This window comes from Leptopilina heterotoma, unplaced genomic scaffold (genome assembly GCF_015476425.1).
Source record: "Leptopilina heterotoma isolate Lh14 unplaced genomic scaffold, ASM1547642v1 Lhet_272, whole genome shotgun sequence".
NCBI classification, from domain to species: domain Eukaryota; kingdom Metazoa; phylum Arthropoda; class Insecta; order Hymenoptera; family Figitidae; genus Leptopilina; species Leptopilina heterotoma.
Window position 1 is genome coordinate 500952 of NW_025110982.1, and position 26549 is coordinate 527500.

At 35.0% G+C, this 26549-nt stretch overlaps 2 protein-coding genes across 5 annotated transcripts in view; one reads left to right on the forward strand and one right to left on the reverse strand.

Moving 5' to 3' along the window:
* The window catches only part of LOC122503883 (elongation of very long chain fatty acids protein 4-like), a 38272-nt gene extending 29920 nt beyond the window's left edge, over positions 1 to 8352 (forward strand). For 3 of the 4 annotated variants that reach the window (XM_043614637.1, XM_043614636.1, XM_043614638.1), the window contains 2 exons: positions 2508 to 2810; positions 8141 to 8352. In XM_043614637.1, the coding sequence (XP_043470572.1) occupies positions 2508 to 2810; positions 8141 to 8311 (474 nt within the window). In that variant the 3' untranslated portion in view covers positions 8312 to 8352. The remainder of the gene's footprint in view (positions 1 to 2507; positions 2811 to 8140) is intronic. The other variant, XM_043614635.1, reaches the window with a different exon arrangement.
* The window catches only part of LOC122503881 (SET domain-containing protein SmydA-8), a 182786-nt gene that overhangs the window by 61111 nt on the left and 95126 nt on the right, over positions 1 to 26549 (reverse strand). Inside the window, exons 2-3 of the mRNA XM_043614634.1 lie at positions 10044 to 10298; positions 9677 to 9931 (exon numbers count right to left, since the gene is read on the reverse strand). Of these exons, the coding sequence (XP_043470569.1) occupies positions 9677 to 9931; positions 10044 to 10298 (510 nt within the window). The remainder of the gene's footprint in view (positions 1 to 9676; positions 9932 to 10043; positions 10299 to 26549) is intronic.

Sequence of the window (26549 nt, forward strand, 5' to 3'; positions counted from 1 at the left end):
TTACTCCAGAAGGATTGACGGATAGCTTTGTAACTAACAGGGGTGTAAGACAGGGCTGTCCGCTAAGCTCTGCTCTATTCAACATTTTTATAGACGATATGGTTGAAATCTGGAGAAAAAAGAAGATTAGAGGGACAGTAATAGGGAAAACAAAAATTTTTGCTCTAAAATTTGCCGATGATTTAGCAGTGATAGAGGACTTTCCAGAGGATATGAAGGTAATGATCAACAGACTACAGACTTACGTATACAATAACAGATTAGAAATAAACGTTAACAAAACCAAATTAATGATATTTAGAAATAAGGGCAGAAAAGGAAAAGAGATGGATTTGAAAATAACAGGAAAAAAAGTTGAGAAAGTTGATCACTTCAAGTACTAAGGGGTTCTGGTTCAGCACGAGAGGAATATATACTAAACACGTACAAATTATGACTGGAAAATTGCGGAAGGCAACAAACACGGCGTGGGGAATCATGACAAGGGCTAGAATTGGCGGTTTGAAAAGAAGATTATATCTTATGGACATTTTGGCAAAATCGGGAGGCCTCTACGGGGTCGAAATATGGGGACTAAAGAGAAAGGACGATCTTGAAAGAGCCCAATCTAGATATGTTAAAATGAGCATGGGACTTGATAAGAACCAGCATAGAAATAGAAACAAAAGAAAGAGCCCTGAAATATGTATCGAAGATAGCGCAAATGGAGAATTACAGACTTCCGAAAATTTGTCTTAAAGAGAAAGTAAGAGCAATAAAGAATAATAAACCGTCAGTATGGGGTAAAAGCTTCAAAAAAACACTGAAAGATCTGGGAATTTTAAGGATCTTAAATTGGATAGGAACAGAAAAGGAAAACGAAATAAAGAAGGAAACCGAAAATGCAAAAAAGAAGCTTAAAGAAAATGAGAGAGAGGAAGACAACAAGAGGGTCAATAAGTCATCGTACTGCAGTCTGTATGACAGATGGAAATTACCAGAAGGAGGAGAATTCTATTGGAAAGTTAAAGACGTAGGGATATCCGAAAAAATCCAGTGGACAAGAATTCGATGTGGAAATGTTGGAAGAGCAGGGAAAAAAGGATTCAAAAATGTAGATTGTCGTTTTTGTGAGGAAGAAGAAGAAAATCTGGAACACATTTGGCTGTGCAGAGAGGCCAGAACCAAAATTGATTCAAAATGGGTTATAGAAGTGAACGAATGGTTGGATAAAAATAACGAAGAAGGGTTCATGGGATACCTTTGTAGCACCCTAAAAGGAAAACCGATCCCGGGCCTCTGCAAATACGCGAAATTTTTCGAAGCACAAGCCAAAGAACAAGAGAGGAGATTTTTAAAAAACAGTGATGTAATTTTTTAGAACTGTTGAAGTTTATATAATTTTTATATGTATTATGTCTAGTTCTTAAGTTATTATAAGTAAAAGTATGGGCTGTCAAATATGTAAAAATACAAAAAGATGTACATTGAGAAATAAATCTATAATAATAATCTATTTATTTTTGTTTTAAAAATTCTTCATTTTGTTCAACTGTTAAGAGTTTTAATGTGCATGAAATATAAAATTTCTTAAATTAATTATGAGTATAATTAATACACATATTTCGTTCTAAATAATTAAAATGCACACAAATATTTTCATTCATATAACTTCCGGGGAAAACAGCCGAAAAATCGAAACCTATAACCGACCTAAAAACCGACATTTTTAAGAAACCGAAAACAAGAAACCGTAACCGAAATTTTTCACATTAAAAACCGAAACCCAAATACAGGAACCTTAATTCTTTGGAAAAAAACCGTAACAGAAATACCGAAACCGTATTTTTTTAGAAGAATACAGAAAAGTGGAAACCGATAAAATTTCGGTTGCTATCAGCCATATTGGAACCGACATTTTTAATTTTGAAAAGTTGATACCAGACTCGTAATCGGCGACCCCAATAAGCCTGAGTAACGAGTTATAAATGAATTAGATGAATTTTTACAAATCTATCATATTAGATCCACCATTTTAAATTTAAAAAAAAGACACTGTACTCGAAGTATTATGTAGAAGAATTTTACAAACCTACTCAACAGGGCTTAGGAAGCTTAACCTAACCACCCGAATTATTCCCAAAAACTGTTGCGATAAGTATATGAGTATAACAATAATATATATTCTACGTTGTTAAGACAATTTATATTTTCTGTGCTTAACCCTGCAAGCATAAGGTTAAAAATCAAAATACTGATCGTAAGGCTGGGTGTTTTCCACTCAGTAATGATTTCCTATTTAAATATTAAAAAAAAGTCTAAAATCATTGAAGTTTTTGACAATAATTGTTTTGTATCGGGTTTTGATAAATTCTTCATATCTTAACATAATTTATTATTTATATGTAACATTAAGCTCAAATCATTGAAAAATTATGTCACTAGATGGACTTTACCCAGCCTTTCGGTCTCTAATATTGTAATATATAAGTAGATATTAATAAATGTAATTATTATTATGATTTCAGATAGCAAAATGTGGTTATTTTGGCATATGGTTAAAACTATTTGATCTCAGTGAAACATTGACATATATACTGCGAAAGAAAAATAATCAAGTTACATTTTTACATTTGTACCATCATATAAGTACTTTTTTAATTGGCATGTTTTTTACAAGGTATTTTGGCACCGAATCAGCTTTACTTATTCCAATGTTGAATTGTGCTGTTCATGTTTTAATGTACTTTTACTACTTTCTTAGTAATTTTGAAGGTCCAATTAAACAAAAAATAATTCCCTTCAAACGTTACCTGACACTCATACAAATGGTAAATGTTAATTTTTTAAATATACTGATATAAGATTAAACAATTTTCATTCGAATCATTCAAGTATACTAGAAATGATTTCAATAGTTTATATATTACAACCCTGGAATGTGATGTTTTGGGACAAACAAAGAAATCCAAACTAATTAAATTTTATACAAAATAAATTAAAAATCAGACAATCATTATAAAACAATAGAGACAACAATTATTAAAATTTAATTTCAAAACTCTTAAAATTTATTTATCAGTGCATATGAACCAGAACACTCTAGATGTCATTTTCAAATGACTTAACATTAATTTTTAATGAACTTAAATTACATCACTTGAAAAATTATTATTTGCTAGCGATGATCCTAACCCTTTACGGACGGGAAGGACAGATTTTTTACTGAATATTCAAGGTCACCGCAACGGTGACCAAACAATTTCCTTCTAGAGAATTCCATTTAGGCAATACATTTTGGAAGTGACACTTGGACAGTCTCCGAGATACAAATAATATCCGTTCTCGAAAATATTTCTAGAAGATATGTAGTGTTCCTGGGACCTCTAAAGTTCCAAAAAATTATCCTCACTAGAGCTTCATTTTTGGAATTTCAGGCGACATTAATGTTACTTTTTCCTCTCAAAATAAAATCCTTAAATGGACTAAAAAATTAGTTTCTAGAAGATTTTTTTGGGAGAATTTTGTAACTCCAACGGTTTTATCCTATTTCGGTTTGTGGTCCTTAAAGTAGTGTATGGTTTTGAATCACTATTGTCTGACATATAGTCTTCCTGTTTTTCTTTAGTATGAGGTTTGCCTCTTTCTTAACAACACCTAATCTTTTAACAAGTCGAACATTTTTTAATTTTCAAATATGCTATAGTAAAAATCACTTTAACCTTATTTTGCAAATTTTCCTATTCAGATTCCTTTGCATTAAAAATAACAATGTTTTTGTCTCTTTCTGCTTTCTGCAGAAAAAAGATTGTCCTTTCAGCTCGTTCCAGTCTACTATTTAGTTTAACATTTTCACTTACTAACTGTGGACACTTTTCATTTCTTCACAATCTTCTAATATTTTTTAATTTTTCATTTCCAAGTTTTACCGATCAAAAAAAAATCCGCTACACAATATCAAGTTTTTTTTACTATTGTTAATTTCAGGTTTAATATCTCAGAGAATAATCTTTTTATATCATCGTTAGTGGTCACCTTTAACTTTCATTATACTCGAATCAATCACTTAAAATTCTTTAATATCCTTAAAAACCTTTAAGGAATTTGCAGATACGCGGTATTACAGTAGCTCTGACGATATGTGCCCCACGTTTAAGAAAACAATATTACTAAGGTTTCACAAAACATCTCACCCAAAAGTAATGTATCTGCTATCTGTAGGTTAAGATGCATTTAAATTACTATGCATAGTTCAGACGATAGTCCAAAAATTTTGCCATATAGTAAAATCTTGCTTTCAACCTTATTGTGCCCTACGCACACTTGTTCAAAATACGTCTTTAAGACTTTGACAAAAGAAGTCTTAAACCTTCAACTTTAAGGCTCAGAACTGAAAAGTACTTTAATAATCACTGAAAACCTGCAGTCGCTATCTGAAATTATCAAAAAAGCTGGGTTAGGTAGCACTTGATAAAAATCGATTTCCCTAACCGGATTCGGTTGCAATTTGTTACTTGAGCTTTTTTGAGGTTGCTAATGACGAATTGGAACTTAGATTCAAAAATTTCAAAAAGACGGATATAAAATAACAAATTCACTCAATTTTTCAAAACTTGCGTTGACAATTTTTAAAAATTGAGTTCGCCATTTAAAAAATTTTTAAAAGCTACGTTCTAATTTGTCATTAGCAACCTGACAAAAGTAACAAGTTGTAACCGAGTCCGGTTAGGGAAATCGATTTTTACCAAGTGCTACCTAACAGCTTTTTTGATAATTTCAGAAAGCGACTGCAGGTTTTCAGTGATTATTAAAGTACTTTTCTGTTCTGAGCCTCAAAGTTAAAAGTTTAAGTTTTTATTTAAGCTCTCGTAGAGATTTCTATCATGTTTTTAAAAATTGTCAACGCATGTTTTGAAAAATTGAGTGAATTCGTTATTTTAAATCCGTCATTTTGAAATGTTTGAATCTTAGTTCCAATTCGTCATTAGCAACCTCAAAAAAGTTCAAGTAACAAATTGCAACCGAATCCGGTTAGGCAAATCGATTTTTATCAAGTGTTACATAGCCCAGCTTTTTTGATAATTTCACATAGCGACTGCAGGTTTTTAGTGATTATTAAAGTACTTTTCAGTTCTGAGCTTTAAAGTTAAAGGTTTAAGCTTTTATTTAAGCTCTCGTAGAGATTTTTATCATGTTGCGTTTTCTTGTTACGCTGCCTCAAAAAGTGCTACCTTAGCTTTTAATAAACACAGGAAATTTGAAATAAATACGATATGATCATTTTTTTGTAACCCAGTGTAATTAATAATTACCTGAAATGTGCAAAGATTTTATTGAGATTTTATAGCAATGTTATTTTCATATTTCCTTGTGAAAACGTTATAAATTAAAGAAAAACTAATTTATATTGGTTAAAGAATGTAAAACTATTATTATATTGTGTGATCCCTGGCGGATTCGATTTGCCACGTTTGTAGACATTTGGTAAATGGCTCTATAAGTCTGATAATAGACAGAATAAAATATCTACTTTACCAACAACATTTTCTATTTTAGCATTAGAAAAAAATAGAAAATATGAAAAGTCCCCAACGGCAGATTTATATTTAGCTTCCTCAATACAATGATTGTAGGACAAATATATACCGATTGCTTATTTTTTTATTCTAGAATTATTATTTTAAAGTATTAAGATAAAATTAAGATATACATGAATCGATTCGTTGTCATAACAGGAATATAATTTTGACAAGAATTAACCAATTAAGTCCCATGAAGAAACCAACCATTGTATTAAAAAACTAACAATTGGATTCATAGGCAAATGAAAAAAAAGATATACCTATTTTTTTGTTTTTAATTTCAAATTGTTTAACAACAATTGTTTAAACCAATTAATGAAAATTGTAAATTTTTTTAAAACTGTATACGCTTATCGATTCTAAGTGGAAAAATAAGAATGTTTTGTATGGGTAGTTTTTTTCTCTAAGTCGTATTTTGTTTATAAAATTGTTATAAACAAATTATGCTGGATAAAGGGTGTTTCATTCCAAGCATTAACAAATGGATTTTAAGTAAAACTAACAATTGGATTCATCGGAAGATTGAAAAAAAAGATACACCTGTTTTTTTTGTATTTAATTTCCAATTGTTTAACAACAATTGTTTAAACAAAGTAATAAAATTTTTTTAAAAATTTTAAACTGATAAAGCTAATCGATTCAATTTCGAAAAATAAGAAAGTTCTGTATGTTTCTTTTTTTACTCTAAGTCGTATTTTGTTTATAAGATTGTTGTAAACAAATTATGCTGGATAAAGGGTGTTTCATTCCAAGCATTAACAAATGGATTTTAAGTAAAACTAACAATTGGATTCATCGGAAGATTGAAAAAAAAGATACTCCTGTTTTTTTGTTTTTAATTTCAAATGGTTTAGCAACAATTGTTTAAACAAACTAATAAAAATTTTAATAAATTTTAAAACTGATAAGGCTAATCGATTAAATTTGGAAAAACAAGAAAGTTTTGTATCTGTATTTTTTTACTCTAAGTCGTATTTTGTTTATAATATTGTTACAACCAAATTATGTTGGTAAAAGTAAAACTAACAATTAAATTTATAGGCAAATGGAAGAAATGATATAATCATCACAAAACATTCTTATTTTTCCAAATTGAATCGATTAGCGTTAACTGTTTTTAAATATTTTTAAATTTTTATTAATTTGTTTAAACAATTATTGTCAAATAATTGGAAATTAAAATGAAAAAACAGGTATATCTTTTTTTCAATTTGCCTATGAATCCAATTGTTAGTTTTATTTATAATCCATTTGTTTATGCTTGGGATGAAACACCCATTATCTAGCATAATTTGTTTATAACAATTTTAGAAACAAAATACGACTTGGAAAAAAATGACCTATATAATTCATTCTTATTTCTTCACGTAGAATCGATTAGCTTTATCAGTTTAAAATTTTTAAAAAAATTTTATTACTTTGTTTAAACAATTGTTGTTAAACAATTGGAAATTAAATACAAAAAAACAGGTGTATCTTTTTTTTCAATCTTCCGATGAATCCAATTGTTAGTTTTACTTAAAATCCATTTGTTTATGCTTGGAATGAAACACCCTTTATCCATCATAATTTGTTTATAACAATTTTATAAACAAAATACGACTTAGAGAAAAAAATTATTCATACAAAACATTCTTATTTTTCCAATTGTTAGTATTTTAATACAATGGCTGGTTTCTTCATGGGACTTAATGGGTTAATGAAAATTGTAATAAAGAAAAATTAGTCTCATTAGTAGATACAATTAATATTCTTATTCCAAATTTCCCTAGATTTTCATATTCTCTCTATTTGCGGTCCGTAGGCGGCGTTCACTAGAAGTATTCGTATTCTACAGTTTCCATCTCATGTGACGAGAAAACCCATTAGACGGGTGGTCCTGTCAAATGCGAGTACTTCTAATTTAAAGACGTTCTGTAGACGCAAAACTTGGTAAAATTGGGATGCAGCTTGTAAGAAGAATTTCTTCGGGGACACTTGTAACGCTGGTGTTGGAGCAAAAAACGAGTGTATAAATAAATATTTTTATATTCTTTTGTCAATATAAAATATGTTTTCCTAATTTACAACGTTTTCATAAAGAATATATTAAAAATAACATTGCTATAAAATCTCAATGAAATCTTTACACATTTCAGTTAATTATTAATTATTTATAGCTTTATTTGTAAAAGTTCCAACCATATTTTCTATCAAATTCTGTATTATTACACGGAAAAAAATGTAAGGTGCACATGCTATACCTTTTAAAAAATTTATCCAACAATTAACTTCACTTCATATAAAAACAATAGGAAATAATAAGTGTGAAGTGAATTGAATAGTAACATTTTTAGACAGGGATAACCAATGCACCAAAAGGTACAGATACTGTCCCAAACATTTTTCCGTGTAACAGACTTGTAAATCCATTTACCAAATGACTACCCTTTTGGGTAGACATTTGTCTAATTGAATCCGACAGACATATCAATACAACGTACACTTATAGTTAGTCCAAAAGGCTAAACTTTTTATTTATTAATTAATATTACTTTGCTGTAAAAGATATACTTAACTAATTCTTTCTATTGTTTCAGGGACAATTTATTATTATAATTCTACAATTAGTAATAGGTGGTTTAATAAAAGAATGTGAATTGTCAAAACTAATGATAATTATAATGGTGTTCAATGTACTTTTCAACTTTTGGCTGTTCTTTCGGTTTTACAAAAAAACTTATATCGACATAAAAGAAAAAAATATTTAAATATATGTATGTTTACATCTGTACATTTCTTTAATAAAGTTAAAGTAATTATTGTTTTGCTATTGTTTTACGCTATGTGGAATTTTAATATTTTTTATTCAGTTATAAATATTTTATTTAGTTCATGTAACTTATTTTACATAAACATAAGATTTACAGTAATTTTTTTTTACTAACAGATAAGGTCTGAAAATTTATATCTAGTATATAACATTTAAATGAGATGATAATAGGAACACTGTTTACCATTGTTAATTTTAAAGAAGAAGTATTTCATACACATAAAGAAAGAAAAGAATGAATTGTTTTATAGATACAACAAACAACCTGAATTTTTCATTTGAGAAAGATTAAGAACAATTTTTAAGACGATAATGTTATTTATTTTAATCCTATTCATATATTATTCTAATATGATTTGTTGGATATTGTATTTGTACTTTTACTGGCGTGCCCAGGAAAAAAAGAATTGTCTGTAAGCGATCAGATTTTATGGTGACTTAAGGATCTAAATAAAAATTAAAGTCGCCAGTATGTAGGGTCTATGTAGGTTGGTCTACCTGGTGACATAGACCTGCGAGTTAAATCAATCATGCCTAATCCAAACTAATAGCATAGTTCGGTGTACACCTCGGTAGGGACAAGAGACTTTTATAAAAGGATAGCTGAACGCCTTTCAACCGGTCCAATAATAATTAAGACCCCACATTGGAACAGAGTAAAAAAGAATGCTCAATGACAGGCTCTGAAAAAAACTTACATAAGGGTAAAAAGAAGAACTACTCGTTAAAGTAACACCTAGATAGGTGTATACGTCAATAACTTCTATGCGTTTAATTTGTATTCTTGACATTTACCGTAAGATTACCTATTATGAGAACAATATAGTCACAAAGACTCTAATCGCAGAGCAGTAAGACAAAGTCATCGGCGTAGCTCAACATTAAAATCTCCTTATTATTAATTGAGGGTCTTCTACAACCCTGTTTGACAAAAAATCCTCGATATCAGAAATAAGCAAAATACATTTAAGGGGACTAAGAACTTCGCCTTGAAGTACACCCTGTTTACCACGAATTTCTTCAGTAGTCCCTTCGCTTGTTCGAATAATTGTAGTCGAGAAATTATAAAAATCCATTAAAATATTTTTAAAAATACGGTCAAGAATGCTTCTGCTTTTTCTGAACCCATTCTGTTTGAGATCCATAGCCTTTTTAATCAGATTAAACTTCGGGCTGGTATCATATATAATTTTTTTTATTTTACTTTCTTCGTTACCGTGAATTGAAGGTAACTAAAACCACTGATTATAACTTGGGAATTTTTTTTACATTGCTATAAAAATTAATCATAAGAAAAACAAACCTTTAAAATGCCAGCTATTTTCATAATTTCAGTTTCAGTAAAATCAGTTGTTTTAAAAACTCGTTTTATAAACGTTGAAATGTCAGTACATTCGTCGAAATTAAACTGATCATTGCTGTTCGATTCTGTACAGTGGTCTTCCAAGTTTAAGAGTTTTGCATACGCTTCAGAGTTAGATTCCTTTAAACACATAGCTCTTATAACAGTCACACACTTATACGTTGGATGTGGATAATCAAAATCTGTAATTGAGATCTGAAAATGAATCAATATTATTTATCAGAGATATTACAAATATTAGTTACTTTGCCTTGGTCAAGTATATATTTTAAAAATTGCGATAAATTTGAGGAATAAAGGTACTTACTTTACTACCTTTGTGCTTTATTGTAAAGTTACATTCTGGACCATGTTCTTCACAATTAGCACACAGTGGCCATCCACATTTGTAGCATGGTTTGGCACTTTCAGCATTAAGAATTACATAACAATTTAAGCATAGAGGTAAAGTTCCTTGAAGGGGTCCAGCAACAATAGGCATTTCGTTTTGCAATATTATGTCGCCAGCTACAATTCTTCTCGTAGCAATGTAATGTCGTCCAACATTTACATCATCCGCTAACTAAAAGAAGGATTAATAATATTTATCATGTTTATCAGAGATATTATTGTTTTCAGTTCATACAAAATGATCGTACTATGAATACTCGTACACAGGATAACTTTAGAACGTTCTATAAACGAACATGAATGTCCTAAGGACATTCTAAAGACGTAATAAGGGTTCACATGGGTCGAAACGTCAAAAAAACTTATGATTTTTAACAATCTTTTTCTATGAGTACATTCTTTAAAGTATTTTAATTAAAATAGTTTCATTAAAGTACACTATAAATTAAGTAACTTATAAAATGTTGCTTAATTAATATTAAAAGACAGATCCGTAGCAGCAGTAGGTTCTTAATAAGTTGAACTTATCGGAACCAAAATCGTAGGCCTATATGCCTACCCCACGTGGATTTCGTGCCCTAAACAGAAATCTAATGTCTATTCTCCTTCATCATATCAGAACTTTGGTAACTACAAAAACACGTTAGACTTTTAAAAATATAGGGTGATGTGGGGTGATTTAAAACATAGGGGGATATGCAACACCGCCGATTTTTGATCTACAGTTCGATATTAAGGGAGCGTTCATAAACTACGTAGACCTATTTTTGTCATTTTTTGACCCCCCTTCCCCTGCGTAGATTAACGTAGACTTTTGCTGAACCCCCCCCCCTCGTGTGTTACGTAGTTTTTTTCAAACTGCATATTTAACTATATTCGCATTAAAAACAATTAAAAATTAAATTCAAAACAATGTCAAATATTCTGAATAAAATATTTTATTCTTGGCATATAGCAACATTTAACAATGGCAACAAGTAGTGAGTTTGCAAAATTAATTTTAGCTTATATGTATTAACTACGTAGTAAGAGACTATCTCCCCCCACGTAGACTATCATAGACTTTTGCCGAACCCCCCCTTAACATGCTACGTAGTTTATGAACGTTCCCTAAACAGAGCCAAGTATTGCCATTTGTTTGTGTCCTCATTAGCTTATTTTTTATATAAAACTCACGAGACAGCTCGCAGCTAGGTTCGCTGTACGTAGGTTGACTTAAATTTCTCGGAAAAGAAATATTTCTCGCGCTTTACATCTCTAGACGTTTCGTGAAGGGTTTTAATTTATTTTGTAGATAAGAATGTGTTTATTGATGGTTTTTTAAGTGTTTTTAAATATCTGTTTATATTTTGTGTTTCCATTGCATTCTATTGCGTACAAATCATTTTTCGCAAAATATCGTATTTGGGGTGATGTGCAACACTTTTTTTTTGGGGTGGACGTAACTACTTTTTTCGTGCCGTAACTGCGATTCACTGCGATTTAATAAAAAATTCTTAGTTATTTTCCTTTAATTATATTCCTTATTCAGTTATGAATAAATAAAAAATTAAACAAAAAAATTTTTTTTTCTATGGTGAAATCTCCACTTTTTAGAGGTCAACTATACCTTAGTAAATTATTTTTTGTCAGATTTCGATTAGTTTGCATTGAAAAAGCATAAAATTAGTAGGTGATTAAAGAGATTTTCATCGATATTTATGCATTACATACCTGAATTTTACTGGTGTTGCACATCACCCCAACTTTTTAGGAAAATGCAAAAACAGACGTTTTTGAAAAAGCAAAAATTTGTAGGAAAAATTTTAAATTCTGAAAATCTAATAATGCAGAAATATTCTATTATGATGCCTCTAAGTCATTCAATTTTGAAATATTTGAAACTTTAATTATTTGACATGTTTTTCGTCCAACGAAAAAAAACGTTGCACATTACCCCACAACACCCTACAGTTTTTTTTAGAACTCATGAATTTGCATAAAACTTGATTTTCGAGTTATGAATGTAATGTTATGCCGGATTAAGGCAAATTGAGGCCCAGGGCATAACAATTTTGGAGGCTCTATGCCACTTGAATTTTATTTACTTTTCGTGAATGTTTTATTTTGCCTCGTCAATTAAAATAAAATATAAAGACACAAACTTATTTTAATTTTATTTTTAAATGTTGAAACATTAACTTGTATATACCTACATTAAGTTATCTCAAGTTTAAATACTGCACTTTTTTTCCGCGCCTTTTGCTTTGCGAAATCTACGATTATATCATCAAATGACAAATCTCTAAGAAGATCTTTTTCTATGGCTAATAAACTTAGTCCTACCAAATGGTTTTCGGTCATTGTAGACCTACGTCCAGACTTTATTCTAGAAAGTCTTGAAAAGGATCTTTCAGCTTCACAATTGGTAACTGAAATGGACAAGAAAATTCTAAATGCAATAAAAACATTTGGAAAAATTGAAGTTATATCCGAATTCACCATCCATTTTATTATTTTTGTAACAGGCAATTTTTTTCATTGTTATGCTCCAATTTAAAAAAGGAATAAATTGTTCCAATTCACTAAGTAGTGGGATCCAAATCTGTGGGATAAAACTCTATAAGTTCATTTGCATTGTTTTTTATTTTATCAAAATCATCAATGTTTCTTAGGTTCATTAGAAAATTAAACATTTCTATAATTCCGTTGTAAGCATTACTTCTTTTCTTCAATTCAGCTATAAGTTTGTCCACTATAACAAGAAAGCTGTCATTTTTAAATTTGTCTCTACCTGTTGGACATTCAGATTTTTGAATATGCTTTTTTTTATCGTGATACTGACTGCAAACGTATGTTTGTAAATTCAGTCCCTTTTCTTTAAATTCTGTAAATTTGTCTCGTATTGATTCCGCAAATTCAATTAAGGATTTCAACATATTGTTAGCTGTCGACAAGTCTAACTCAACTGCTTGCAAGAATTTGTTAGTTTTATTAAACCGATCAAGAACTTCATGCCAAAAAACGGTCATAGAAGTCGTTTCTGATTTTTGAAATTGCTTTTGTAGATTTTTAGCCTGAAATCGAGTTTCAGGCCTCTCATCACTGTACTCTACGATTTCTGAAAGGGCGTTATATATCTCTAAATAATTATTAAACAGACATGCAGTAGCATCATCATGATAAGACCATCTAGTTTTCGACAGTAATTTAAGCCCTGAATCAGAATGTTTTTTTAATATTCACCACCAATGCACAAGAAGCAAGTAGCGTTCCTCTTAGAATCCACGACCTTGTGATCCACTGCTCGGCACCTTAAGCACGCAGTCGATCTATCAGTCGTGTTGCATTCTCTTGCTAGGTGACCATAGCCAAGGCATCGGTGACACCTCATTATCATAAACCTCCTTATGATCGGGCCTTTATGCGTCCGAGCACCTCCAGCTTCTCAGACTGATCCTGATCGGTGATAACAACTGTGAATTTTATCCCCCGCTTGTTAGGTCCAAGGACCGTCACCTTTTTGCTTCCTATCGGTTCCTGCATAAGAGCTGATAGTGCCTCCTGCACCTCGTCCTCTTGGGTAAGGCAGTCCAGGTAGCGGATCGCCATAGTAACCTTACGGTCCGCGTTCTGCACCTTACCCAAGTCACCCACCACTCTTTTCACTTCCTCAGTAAACCCGTTCTTGTCTGAGGAGCCTCCTATCCTAATGAGGAGGTCTCCCTTCTTGGTTGGTCTTGCTCCAACTACTCTTGCCCGTTGGACGGGCAGAAAGTTCGAAATTTCTGCACTGCGCGAAATGATGCCCGAGGCAAAGCCGAGGGCATCATCGCGTAGTTTAGGGCTTTCGAATTTCTGCCCGTGTAATGTATACTATTTTTCTTTATATACGGTCGAAAGTACGCTCGCTAATTTATTTATTAAGAAAATTGCAATCGTGTTTCATTTGACAGCCGGCCATTTTGTCGCGCGCCCTTGCTTTATTTGCTGTTCAAAAAAAATTTTTTTACATTAAAGAGTTTCTAAAATTATTGTAAAGTTAAAATCATGTACATTATAAACATTTCTCTTTTTTATTATCTTCCCATTTTGCAGTAGGATTGTTGAAGCTCAAAATGTCTAGTTACACCAATCTTGACATGTGAACTTCCATTAATGTTGCTCTGTAATCTTCTTACAATATTGTGTCATGCTTTCTGTAAGATTATTGCAAGATTGCTGACAGTTTGTGTACTTACAATTAATTTTTTTCGTTATATTTCTTTTTTAAATTCTCTTTTTACTGCAAGGAGTTTAACGTAATCTAGAAATTTTTTATTTTTTCCTTAATAAAAAAAACATTTTTACGACCTCCCTTTTTCGCGAATAATATCATTCAGCTCAGTTGGTAAATTATAATACTTATCAGAACTAGAACTGCAATAAATCGAGTTTTCTTTTAAACAAATTCAGGGTGTCTACTGAAAATATGATTTAAAATTCCACGACAGTACAGTACAGATGCTTTATTTTTCCAGGACATTAAAATGGACAATATTATTTTATATTACGATTAGCATAATTTAAATTAACCTACTTGAACGAAAATATTTATTTTTTATATCAAGAGTTAAAAAATTATATTGTAGATACCTATTTTTTAATCCAACGACAAACTGGAATTTTTTTTTGATAAATCTAAAAATTACAATTTGACCAATTGTTTAAACAAATTGTTATTTTAAATTTGAAGCTATCGTAGTAGTAATATCAATGATGTAAATAAAAATTTTTGTACTTAACATTTTTATAATAATAAGTTTATTGTTCTCAATTTTTACTCGATAATTAAGTCTTACATTAAATCTTACCTCACAAAAAAAATAAAATGTACAATTGAGAAAAAATCGCAACTCTTTAGCTCAATTAGATAAAAAGTTGTAAATAAACAATAATAATTTGTTTAAACAAATTAGCAATTACTCTCATATAGGAGAACAAATTACCAAAGTACCAAATCAATCCCAGAACTTTTTTTGAGGGTGGTCCACTTCAGAAATTTTGCCCTATAAGTAAATTAATTCGAGGCAGCGTAATTCAACAGACATCTGTCAATTCTCCTCCTTATTCTGTTCAATTAATGGTAGTTTCTTCTTTTAAAATTATAAATAAGGTTTAAAAATTACTAAAAATAAACTAGTATAATATATATTTTAACTTTATATCCTTTTTTGCAGCTTCATTCGAATCGAAACGTTACTGCTGTGTTATATACATGCGTATCACAGGCCGGTGGCAAATGTGAACACGAGTTTGCTTTAATTATGTAAGTACTGATGGAAGTATTTGTAAAATAAACCTTGAAAAAGAATGGGGAAAGCCTTCCGACATTCAAATTGCAAAAGATTTATATGCAAAAGGTTTAGCTGTCACAGATTCTTCTAAAGTAAAACATGCCAAAGAAAATATTAATTGGTCTCCTTACAGTTTAAAGTATTCGGACCTTATTTATTCGTGTGCCTTGCGTTCTATTCTTTATGAGGAAGAAAAGACTGAAGTGGAAAAAGTAGTTAAATCAATTCTTAACGATTGTATTAGTTTTGTTGTCACTTTAAGTAAAGATAAAGACTGCGATATATGTACTCGACGATTCCCGGTCATTTCCCCGAATCAATTTTACCGAATGACAAATTTACCGAATGTCAAATTTCCCGAAAAATTTTTCACCGAATGCTTTTTTACCGAAGGAACTTTCCCCGAATCAATTTTCCCGAAAAATTTGTTACCGAATGCTTCTTTACCGAAAATTTTTTTACCGAATGCTTTTTTACGGAAATAAATATTGTTACTAAAATCAGATTTTTCAATTGCTATATTCATGATAATGACCATAGCAACCATTGTAAATAAATAAGTTTATCGCAAAATACAGGCAGAAGGATTACAGCAAAATTACAATGACCCCGATGATCGACACGTAAAGGAGCAGGCACATATGATTTTGGCCCTTGCCTACGTTCCTCCCGGTGAAGTTACGCGGATATTCAAAATCCTCAAAAACCATATTTGCGAAAACCTTCTTCCAGTTATGGAATATTTTAGTGAGACATACGTCATCGGTAGGCAAGGGAGAGGAAGGAGAAGGCCTGTCGAACCCCGATATCATCCTGACCTTTGGAATCATTATGAAGCTGCCCTCACTGGTTCTCATCAGACTAACAACCTTAGCGAGGGTTGGCACAACCGCTTCAGGCTCGTCGTCGGAAAGCATCATCCGGACCTCTATTCCGCTCTTTCCGAATTTCAAAAAGAGCAGGCCGACAGTGAAATAGTTGTCGCCGAGCTGAGTTTGGGTAGAAAGGTGAAGGCAGCCCCGAAACGAAAATGGATAGAGCATCAGAGGCGGATAAGAAGCATTGTACAGCTCTATCCCGAATATAAAAATGACGACCAGGATTTAGAATTTCTAAGGACAATTGGCCATAACATAAATATATAAATTTAACATTTCGGTAATACGTACATACAATTTTGACTAAATTTAATAGAATTTTTTCGGGATTAATAGTATTCGGTAAAAAAGCATTCGGTTTAATGGCGTTCGGTAAATTTGACATTCGGTAAATTAAACATTCAGTAAAATTACTGTTCGGTAAAATTGATTCGGGGAAATGTCCGGGAACGGTACTCGACGTGTAATTGATAAAACAAAGTGCATGATTCTTTATTTCAGTATTAAAGAATATCTGTTTCTACATTTTTATCCCTTTCTCTGTTAGTCAAACTTTTAACTTTTTGAGGAGCTTCTGGAATGTAAGCTTCAGTTTCTGCTTCGTTATAAATACTGTAAATATACCGATTGCAAATAAAAATTTGTGAATCATAAATCTTATTTTCTTCGGGCAAAAATGTTCTTCAACATTTTTAATTATCGTTTCTTTTTCATAAATATTTTCTTGTTCGCTTTATTGTTCATGGATGGGTAGTATGTTTGTTTCTCGAGTTGCCGCTTGTGATTTCAGAAATTCATTTTCAAAATAATTTGGCCTTTTTATATCCAATAATTTAGATATTTCATGTCTGCAAATTCAATTAAAAACAAAATAGTAAAAGACGATCAAATACTATTATTATTATTGATTAATAATATAATATATAAATACCTTTCCATAATAGTTCTAACGTCAACTATTCTTTTTTTAAACACTTTAGGGAAAATAGTAGGATGGAATATCGGACTTAGTAGATTTTCCGACTTTTCGTTTCCTACAAAATGTTGATTGCAAATTCTTGAGTAAGCCGAAAGTTGACAATTAGTGCTATCAGGACTAGAAAAATGTTTTAGAAAATTATTAGTATTCAATTATGTGCAATACAATTTAAATTAATTTTATTAATCGAATATACTTTTTAAAATTAAGAATTTAATTAATAGTTATTGTAATAAACTAAATTTATTTGAGGGTAAACTCTGTGAAGACATACCAGGATGCACTCCCTTTGCGGAAACTTCCTGCTATCTTGGAGAGACACATCGACCTCCACGTCCGAACATACATGTTCACGTGCCCTTGGATAATATAGACGTCGCATCAATGCTCCGGCAATGCTATAACATCTATGTAACTAACGGAGGCGGTTCAGGGCCAATTCTGGCCAGATGGTAGTACCCTGTTTAGGCCTAATTGTCCCTCGACACGGGACACAGTAATAAAAAAAAATGAAATGGCCAAAAATATAGATATTTTACTCCAAGTGGGTACCTCAGAAGAGGGTAATCCCACCACCGATTCTGATCGGGTGCAAGCCCCGGTAGTCGGTGTAAATGGCTCCAAGGATTTTGAAGGGAGCCAAAACGAAAATTCTGCGGATAAGGGACTGAACAGTTTCCAAAAAAATGTTGTAGAGCAGGTCGAACTAATGCCTAAAATACTCGAGGGTATGTGGCGTGCCTGCAGAAAGCAGAAAAACATTAGTAAGGACGTCCAGAACGGAATAGTGGCGTTAGGAAAGGTGCACGAAATAATTCGCAGTAACATGCGATTTATCCCCGAGCCCTTCATAATCCCAGAGCTAACAAACATTGACCTAAGGAAGCGCCCTAGAGAGTATGAAGGTCCGGAGACTGATTCTAGTGTGAACACTCCTAAGAGTAAGAGGGTTAAGAGCAAAGAGACCAAGGCAAACCCTACTGCTATGGAGACGGAGGTGAGTAAGGCTGCTTCGGCCAGGGTTGCATCTTATTCGGAGGCAACTGTGGAAAATAAGCCTGAAAACGAAAAAGACTTCGAAACCGTCTCCAACAGGAAACGGGAGGCCCGTAAGAGAAAGGCCTTGAAGAAAGCAGAAGAGACGGAGAGACTTCAGAAGCGTTCCCTCAAAATTAGAACCACGGAGGCAATAAAAATTTCGGCCCGGAATCCAGAGACCTACTATGATCTTATAAAACTGGCAACAATTTCGGTAAAGCCAGAGGAAACTGGCACCGAGATTGTGAAAATTAGGAGAACTCTTAAAAAGGAGGTTCTTGTTGTTGTAAAAAGGGGGGTGAAACTTCAAAGTTCGCTGAGAATCTTACCTCCGTTCTTCAGGACAAGGCCGAGGTTACGGCTCTTGTCAGTAAAAAGACCCTCGAATTTCGGAAAAACGACGAAACAACTTCAGAGGCGGACGTCTTAACCGTCTTAAAGGAGAAGTTGCAAAAGCCCGAATTAGCTGTACTTGCCGACTTCTGACACGTTTTGGTGGTACAAAAGTGGCACTAGTACTCTTGAGTGAAACGGACAGCGAGAGTCTGCTTAAGCTAGGCAAAGTGCGTATTGGTTGGATAAACGCATCCATCCGAACGCAACTTAGAAGTGACAAGATGTTAAAAGTGCCTAGCCTATGGACACGTGACCTGAATTTGCAAGGGCCCCGACAGAACAAAAAACTGTCGGAGATGCGGCGAAGCGGGACACTTCGCCAAGAGTTGTACTAGCGACAAGCCAAAGTGCATTACGTGTACAGATTTGGGAAAAACGGAAGTCAACCATATCCCTGGAAGAATTTCCTGCCCGGTTTACAAGGAGGAACTGGATATACTCAAAAAGGCAAATCCCTAAAGCTCCTTCAAGTCAACCTGCATACAAGTAAGGAAGCACAGGTGCTCCTGATGCAAACAGCTAGGGAAAATGAAGTCGATATCCTGTTCTGCAGTGAGCAGCATCAAGGAAGCGACCTCGCACTTTGGTATCAGGATAAGGCAAAGAGAGCCGCCATCAAGCTGTGCAACCCAGAATTGCGGGTTGACAAGTTCTTGGAGACAAGCAGCGGGTTTGTGTGGATAAAGCTGGCTAATATACGTATGTATAGCTGCTACTTCTCACCCAACGACCCACTGACCACCTTCGAAGCCAATATAGAAGACCTAGAATCGAGCCTCATAGAATCCAAGCTGGATGTCATCATCACTGGCGATTTTAATGCAAAATCGCCAGAGTGGGGTGAGACGAGGCTCGACAAGAGAGAAATTCTGATTGGAGAAATGATCTCCAAGAACGATTTATTAGTTGTCAACCAGGGAAAAACCTGGACATTTAGAAGAGGTGCGATCGGATCGATTATAGATCTAACGATCGCATCGTCAAATATATTAAGCCGCATAAGCGACTAGCAGGTCTCTGAGGAATATATAGCAAGTGACCACCAGTACATTGAGTTCTCAGTCTCATTGGAAGACACACGAGGAGGAAAAAGACTGGAAGCTCCTAGTCGCAAAATCTTTTCGTGGAACATTAAGAAACTCGACAAGGAGAAGTTCAGCCGGTCCCTAGAAGAATCTATCTTAATTGAGGATTCTGGTTGGGTGAGGAGGCCGAAAAGTCTAAATGGAGAGGTGCGAGCGGTGCGGAGTATAATCGTCACCGCTTGCAATGCGTCGATGCCACGTCGCAAAGGGGCCTTTCCAAGGAAAAAATCCTTGCACTGGTGGTCAGAGAAGCTGGCCTCCTTGAGAAAGGAATGCCTCAAAGCAAGAAGGACATACACCCAAACAAAGGGAGATCCTTTGCTGAAAGAGGCTTTCAAGGAGGCAAAAAATAACCTCAAAAAAGAGATCCGCAAGTCGCGACGCCGTAGCTGGAAGGACCTAATCGAGGAAGTCGATAAGGACCCATTGGGTCTGGCTTTTAAAATCGTGACTAAGAAATTAGTGACGAGGCAAAAGACCCCCGGCCTGGACAATCCCGATTGGGTCAGAAAGATAATAAGAACCATACCTCCTGCAGAACCATACCTTAGAAGGGACTGGGGTTCTTGCAAAGTCGAAGAGGAGGAACTCTTTACACTTAGTAAACTGCAAAAAGCAGGCAAAAGATTGAAAACAGGCAAGGCGCCTGGAATCGATGGGATAAGTAACGAGATCCTAAAGTTGGTAATCGACACTTCACCCCAGATTTTTCATCGTTGATTTAATCTTTGCCTTGGGAGAGGAGAGTTCTTCCGCGACTGGAAGCGACAGAGGTTAGTCCTCCTGAGGAAAGGTAAAAAACCTCTAGATAAGGTTTCATCGTACAGGCCTATATGCCTGCTAGATACGATGGGTAAGCTTCTAGAGGATATGGTTCTGCAGAGAATGCAAAGCCACTTGACCAAAGAGAATCGTCTATCCGATCACCAATTTGGTTTCCGTAAAGGCAAGTCCACAGTTGATGCCATGCAGGCAGTTGTGGACATAGCCAAAGAAGGAAAAAACAAATTGGAACCTGGAAAAAAGAAGAGCTTCTGCGCGTTGGTAGCAATTGACATACGCAACGCTTTTAATTCAGCAAGATGCAAAGATCTCATCGAGTCGCTGAAAAAGAAAAACATGCCGCCCTACTTGTTGCGGTTAATGGATAATTATCTTAGCGACAGGTGGGTTATATATGAGGGAGACACCTGCACTCTCAGGGAAGAGATGCAGCATGGGGCTCCTCAAGGCTCGAGGGTGGGTCCATTTGTATGAAATGTATCTTACGATGATTTTCTGCGAATGGATCTGCCCGAAGGTGCGGTGATCATCGGCTTTGCAGACGACGCGTTGTTCGTGTGCACTGCCGAAAGTAAGGAGGCCCTTGGACATTGGTGAACGAATGTCTGCGACTAGCAAAAAGCTGGCTGGATACCAGAGGTCTTGAAATGGCCCTAGAGAAGGCCGAGGCACTGCTGGTTATAGACAGACGTGGTTATGAGCTCCCACGAATCGTGATAGACAGATTCGAGGTCAAGTGGAGTTAGCAAATTAAATATCTTGGTGTGGAGTTGGATGGAAGGTTAAACTTCCACCACCACATGGCTACGGCGTCAAATAAGGCAATCGAGTGTGCGGCTAATCTTTCATGGCTAATGCCAAATGTTGGCGGACCCAGTGAACAAAAAAAAAGACTGGTGGCCAGTGTCGCCCACGCTAAAATGCTCTATGCAGCGCCAGCGTGGGCCCCATTTCTGAGGAGTCAAAGATGTGTCACCATCTGTGAAAAGGTACTGTCGGCGCAGAGATCGATAACAACGCGTATCATCTGTGCGTATAAGACGGTATCTACGAGTGCTGTGCAGGTCCTTGCAAGTGTCCCGCCAGCAGATCTTTTGGCGAGGGAAAGAGAAGAAATGTTTCTCTTTTCTAAAGAAAGCAGTTCCTTGGATGCGGAATTGAGACCAAGCAAGGGCCTGATCCGCAAAGAAGCGAGGCACAGGCTCATAGAAAGATGACAAGAAAGATGGGATGGTGAGGAAAAAGGTCGATGGACTTATCGCCTTATCCCGGCACTCGTCACCTGGATAAAAAGAAAACACGGTCAGGTTTCCTATTATTTTACTCAGGCGCTCAGAGGTCACGGGTGTTTTAACTCGTACCTGTGTCGCTTTAAATTACGCGAGGACGAGGTGTGTGCATATTGCCAGTTCCTTGAGGACAACGCGGAGCACACCCTTTTCTCATGCAGAAAGTGGGACTTGGAGAGGCGGGCCATGTTCGAAGGTGTAAACAGTCAAGTTACACCGGAGAACATGGTATCGCTGATGACCCAGTCATAAGAGAATTGGCGGCAAGTCGAGAACTTCATAATCTCGGTTATGTCGAGGAACGATCTCGACGGCCGCCAAAAAGCGTAATTTAAGCAGCTTTTAATTTGTTTGTTTGTTTTTTTATTAATTTACTTTGTGATTTATTTGTCCATATACATTTTTAAATTTGTTTTGTGTTTTTTATTCATTTTGGTATAGTTTTATCTTCTCAAAATTATATACGTGTTTACTTTTGTTTTCTTTTCTTTTTTATATCGGTTTGCAATTTTATCTTTTGACTTTTTACACTTCTTAAAAATTTGTTTTTTTTTCATTAATGTTGTGCTGTGAATTTCGCTTATACTTTGAAATAGTTTTTATCGCTTTTTTAACTATTGACGCAGGAGAACCACAGACAAAGAACAAAGTCGCAGCAGCGATAGAGTTGGAGCGCCACTCTCGAAGGCTAAAGTCTTACGACAGTTCCGAGGGAGGGTAAAGGGCTCCAAAAGAAGGTTTACGGGTTTTAGTGAGTCGGGCTGGTAGTAGGTCGCCAGTTTATTAAATTTATTATATCATTTATTTATTTATCTTTTTTTTAATATTTCTTTTTGTTTTATCATACCAACCCTACATAACATTGGAGTGCACACGAACAAAGCGTCGTCCGCAAAGACGATGATCACCGCACCTTCGGGCAGATCCATTCGCAGAAAATCATCATAAGATACATTCCATACAAATGGACCCACCCTCGAGACTTGAGGAGCCCAACGCTGCATCTCTTCCCCGAGAGTGCAGGTGTCTCCCTCATATATAACCCACCTTTCGCTAAGATAATTATCCATTAACCGCAACAAGTAGGGCGGCATGTTTTCCTTTTTCAGCGACTCGATGAGATCTTTGCATCTTGCTGAATTAAACGCGTTGCGTATGTCAATTGCTACCAACGCGCAGAAGCTCTTCTTTTTTCCAGGTCCCAATTTGTTTTTTCCTTCTTTGGCTATGTCCACAACTGCCTGCATGGCATCAACTGTGGACTTGCCTTTACGGAAACCAAATTAGTGATCGGATAGACGATTCTCTTTGGTCAAGTGGCTTTGCATTCTCTGCAGAACCATATCCTCTAGAAGTTTACCCATCGTATCTAGCAGGCATATAGGCCTGTACGATGAAACCTTATCTAGAGGTTTTTTACCTTTCCTCAGGAGGACTAACCTCTGTCACTTCCAGTCGCGGAAGAACTCTCCTCTCTCAAGGCAAAGATTAAAGCATCGAAGCAAAATCTGGGGTGAAGTGTCGATTACCAACTTTAGGATCTCGTTACTTATCCCATTGATTCCAGGCGCCTTGCCTGTTTTTAATCTTTTGCCTGCTTTTTGCAGTTCACTAAGTGTGAAGAGTTCTTCCCCTTCGACTTTGCAAGAACTCCAGTCCCTTCTAAGGTATGGTTCTGCAGGATTACCCTCTTCTGAGGTCCCCACTTGGAGTAAAATATCTATATTTTTGTCCATTTCATTTTTTTTATTACTGTGTCCCGTGACGAGGGACAATCGGGCCTAAACAGGGTACTACCATCTGGCCAGAATGGGCCCTGAACCGCCTCCGTTAGTTACATAGACGTTATAGCATTGCCGGAGCATTGATGCGACGTCTATGATATCCAAGGGCACGTGAACATGTATGTTCGGACGTGGAGGTCGATGTGTCTCTCCAAGATATCAGGAAGTTTCCGCAAAGGGAGTGCATCCTGGTATCTCTTCACAGAGTTTACCCATTATTATTATTATTATTATTATTATTATTATTAATATTATTATTTTTATTATTATTATTATTATTATTATTATTATTATTATTATTTTTTTTTTTTTGCTTAGGGAATTTTGGGAAATCTGCCTACAGATACCTTGGACTCCGCACTCTAAGGTTATGTGGGGTTGGTGTGATAGAACAAAAGGAAATAAAAAAAAAGAAAAATAAATATATAAAATAGTAAATTTAATAAACTGGCGACCTACTGCCAGCCCGACCCACTAAAACCCGTAAACCTTCTTTTGGAGCCCTTTACCCTCCCTCGGAACTGTCGTAAGACTTTAGCCTTCGAGGGTGGCGCTCCAACTCTGTCGCTATTGCGACTTTCTGCTTTTCTCTGCGGTTATCCTGCGTCAATAGTTAAAAATTTTGAAACTATTTCAATATAAAAGCGGAATTAACAGCACAACAATAATTAAAAATAACAAATGTGTAATTAAGTGTAAAAAGTCAAAAGATAAAATTATAAACGGATATATATAAAAAAAAGAAAAAATAAACGCGTATAAAATATTAAAAACATAAAACTGTACAAAGATGAAAAAAACAAAAAATTAAAAAAATGTATAAGGACAAAGAAATCACAAAATAAATTAATAAAAACAAACAAACGAATTAAAAGCTGTTTAAATTACGCTTTTTGGCGGCCGTCGAGATCCTTCCTCGACATAACCGAGATTATGAAGTTCACGACTTGCCGCCAATTCTCTTCTGACTGGGTCATCAGCGATTCTATGTTCTCCGGTGTAACTTAACTGTTTACACCTTCAAACATGGCCCGCCTATCCAAGTCCCATTTCTTGCATGAGAAGAGGGTGTGCTCCGCGTTGTCCTCAGGGAACTGGCAATATGCACACACCTCGTCCTCGCGTAATTTAAAGCGACACACATCTTTTACTTCTCAGGGATGGGGCCCACGCTGGTGCTGCATAGAGCATTTTAGCGTGGGCGACACTCGCCACCAGTCTCCGTTTTTGTTCACGGGGTCCGCCTACGTTCGGCATTAACCGTGAAAGATTAGCCGCACACTCGATCGCCTTATTTGACGCCGCAGCCATGTGGTGGTGGAAGTTTAACCTTCCATCCAACTCCACACCAAGATATTTAATTTGCTTACTCCACTTGACCTCGAATCCGTCTATCACGATTCGTGGGAGCTCATAACCACGTCTGTCTGTGACCAGCAGTGCTTCGGTCTTTTCCAGGGCCATTTCAAGACCTCTGGTATCCAGCCAGCTTTTTGCTAATCGCAGACACTCGTTCACCAATGTCCCAAGAGCCTCCTCACTTTCGGCAGTGCACACGAACAACGCGTCGTCCGCAAAGCCGATGATCACCGCACCTTCGGGTAGATCCATACGCAGAAAATCATCGTAAGATACATTCCATACAAATGGACCCACCCTCGAGCCTTGAGGAGCCCCACGCTGCATCTCTTCCTTGAGAGTGCAGGTGTCTCCCTCATATATAACCCACCTGTCGCTAAGATAATTATATTATATTATAATATAATATAATATAATATAATAATAATATAATATATAATATTCATAATAATAATAATAATAATAATAATAATAATAATAATAATAATAATAATAATAATAATAATAATAATTATAATATAATATAATATAATATAATATAATATAATATAATATAATATAATATAATATAATATAATATAATATAATATAATATAATATAATATAATATAATATAATATAATATAATATATATATTATAATTATATTATATTATTTTACGCGCAGAAGCTCTTCATTTTTCCGGGTCCCAACTTGTTTTTTCCTGCTTTGGCTATGTCCACAACTGCCTGGATGGCATCAACTGTGGACTTGCCTTTACGGAAACCAAATTGGTGAACCGATAGACTATTCTCTCCGGTCAAGTGGCTTTGCATTCTCTGCAGAACCATATCCTCTAGAAGTTTACCCATCGTATTTAGCAGGCATATAGGCCTGTATGATGAGACTTTATCTAGAGGTTTTTCACCTTTCCTCAGGAGGACTAACCTCTGTCACTTCCAGTCGCCCGAGAACTCTCCTCTCTCAAGGCAAAGATTGAAGCATCGAAGCAGAATCTGGGGTGAAGTGTCGATTACCAACTTTAGGATCTCGTTACTTATCCCATCGATTCCAGGCGCCTTGCCTGTTTTCAATCTTTTGCCTGCTTTTTGCAGTTCACTAAGTGTGAAAAGTTCTTCCTCTTCGACTTTGCAAAAACTCCAGTCCCTTCTATGGTATGGCTCTGCAGGAAGAAACAAAGAATTTATTATCTTTCTGACCCAATCGGGATTGTCCAGGTCGGGGGTCTTTTGCCTCGTCACTAATTTCTTAGTAACGAGTTTAAAAGCCAGACCTCATGGGTCCTTATCGACTTCCTTGATTAGGTCCTTCCAGCTACGGCGTCGCGACTTGCGGATCTCTTTCTTGAGGTTCTTTTTCGCCTCCTTGAAAGCCTCTTTTAGCAAGGGATCTCCCTTAGATCGGGTATATGTCCTTCTTGCTTTGAGGCAGTCCTTCCTCAAGGAGGCTATCTCCTCTGAACACCAGTGCAAGGATTTTCTTACGGGAATAGCGCCTTTGCGTGGCATTGACGCATT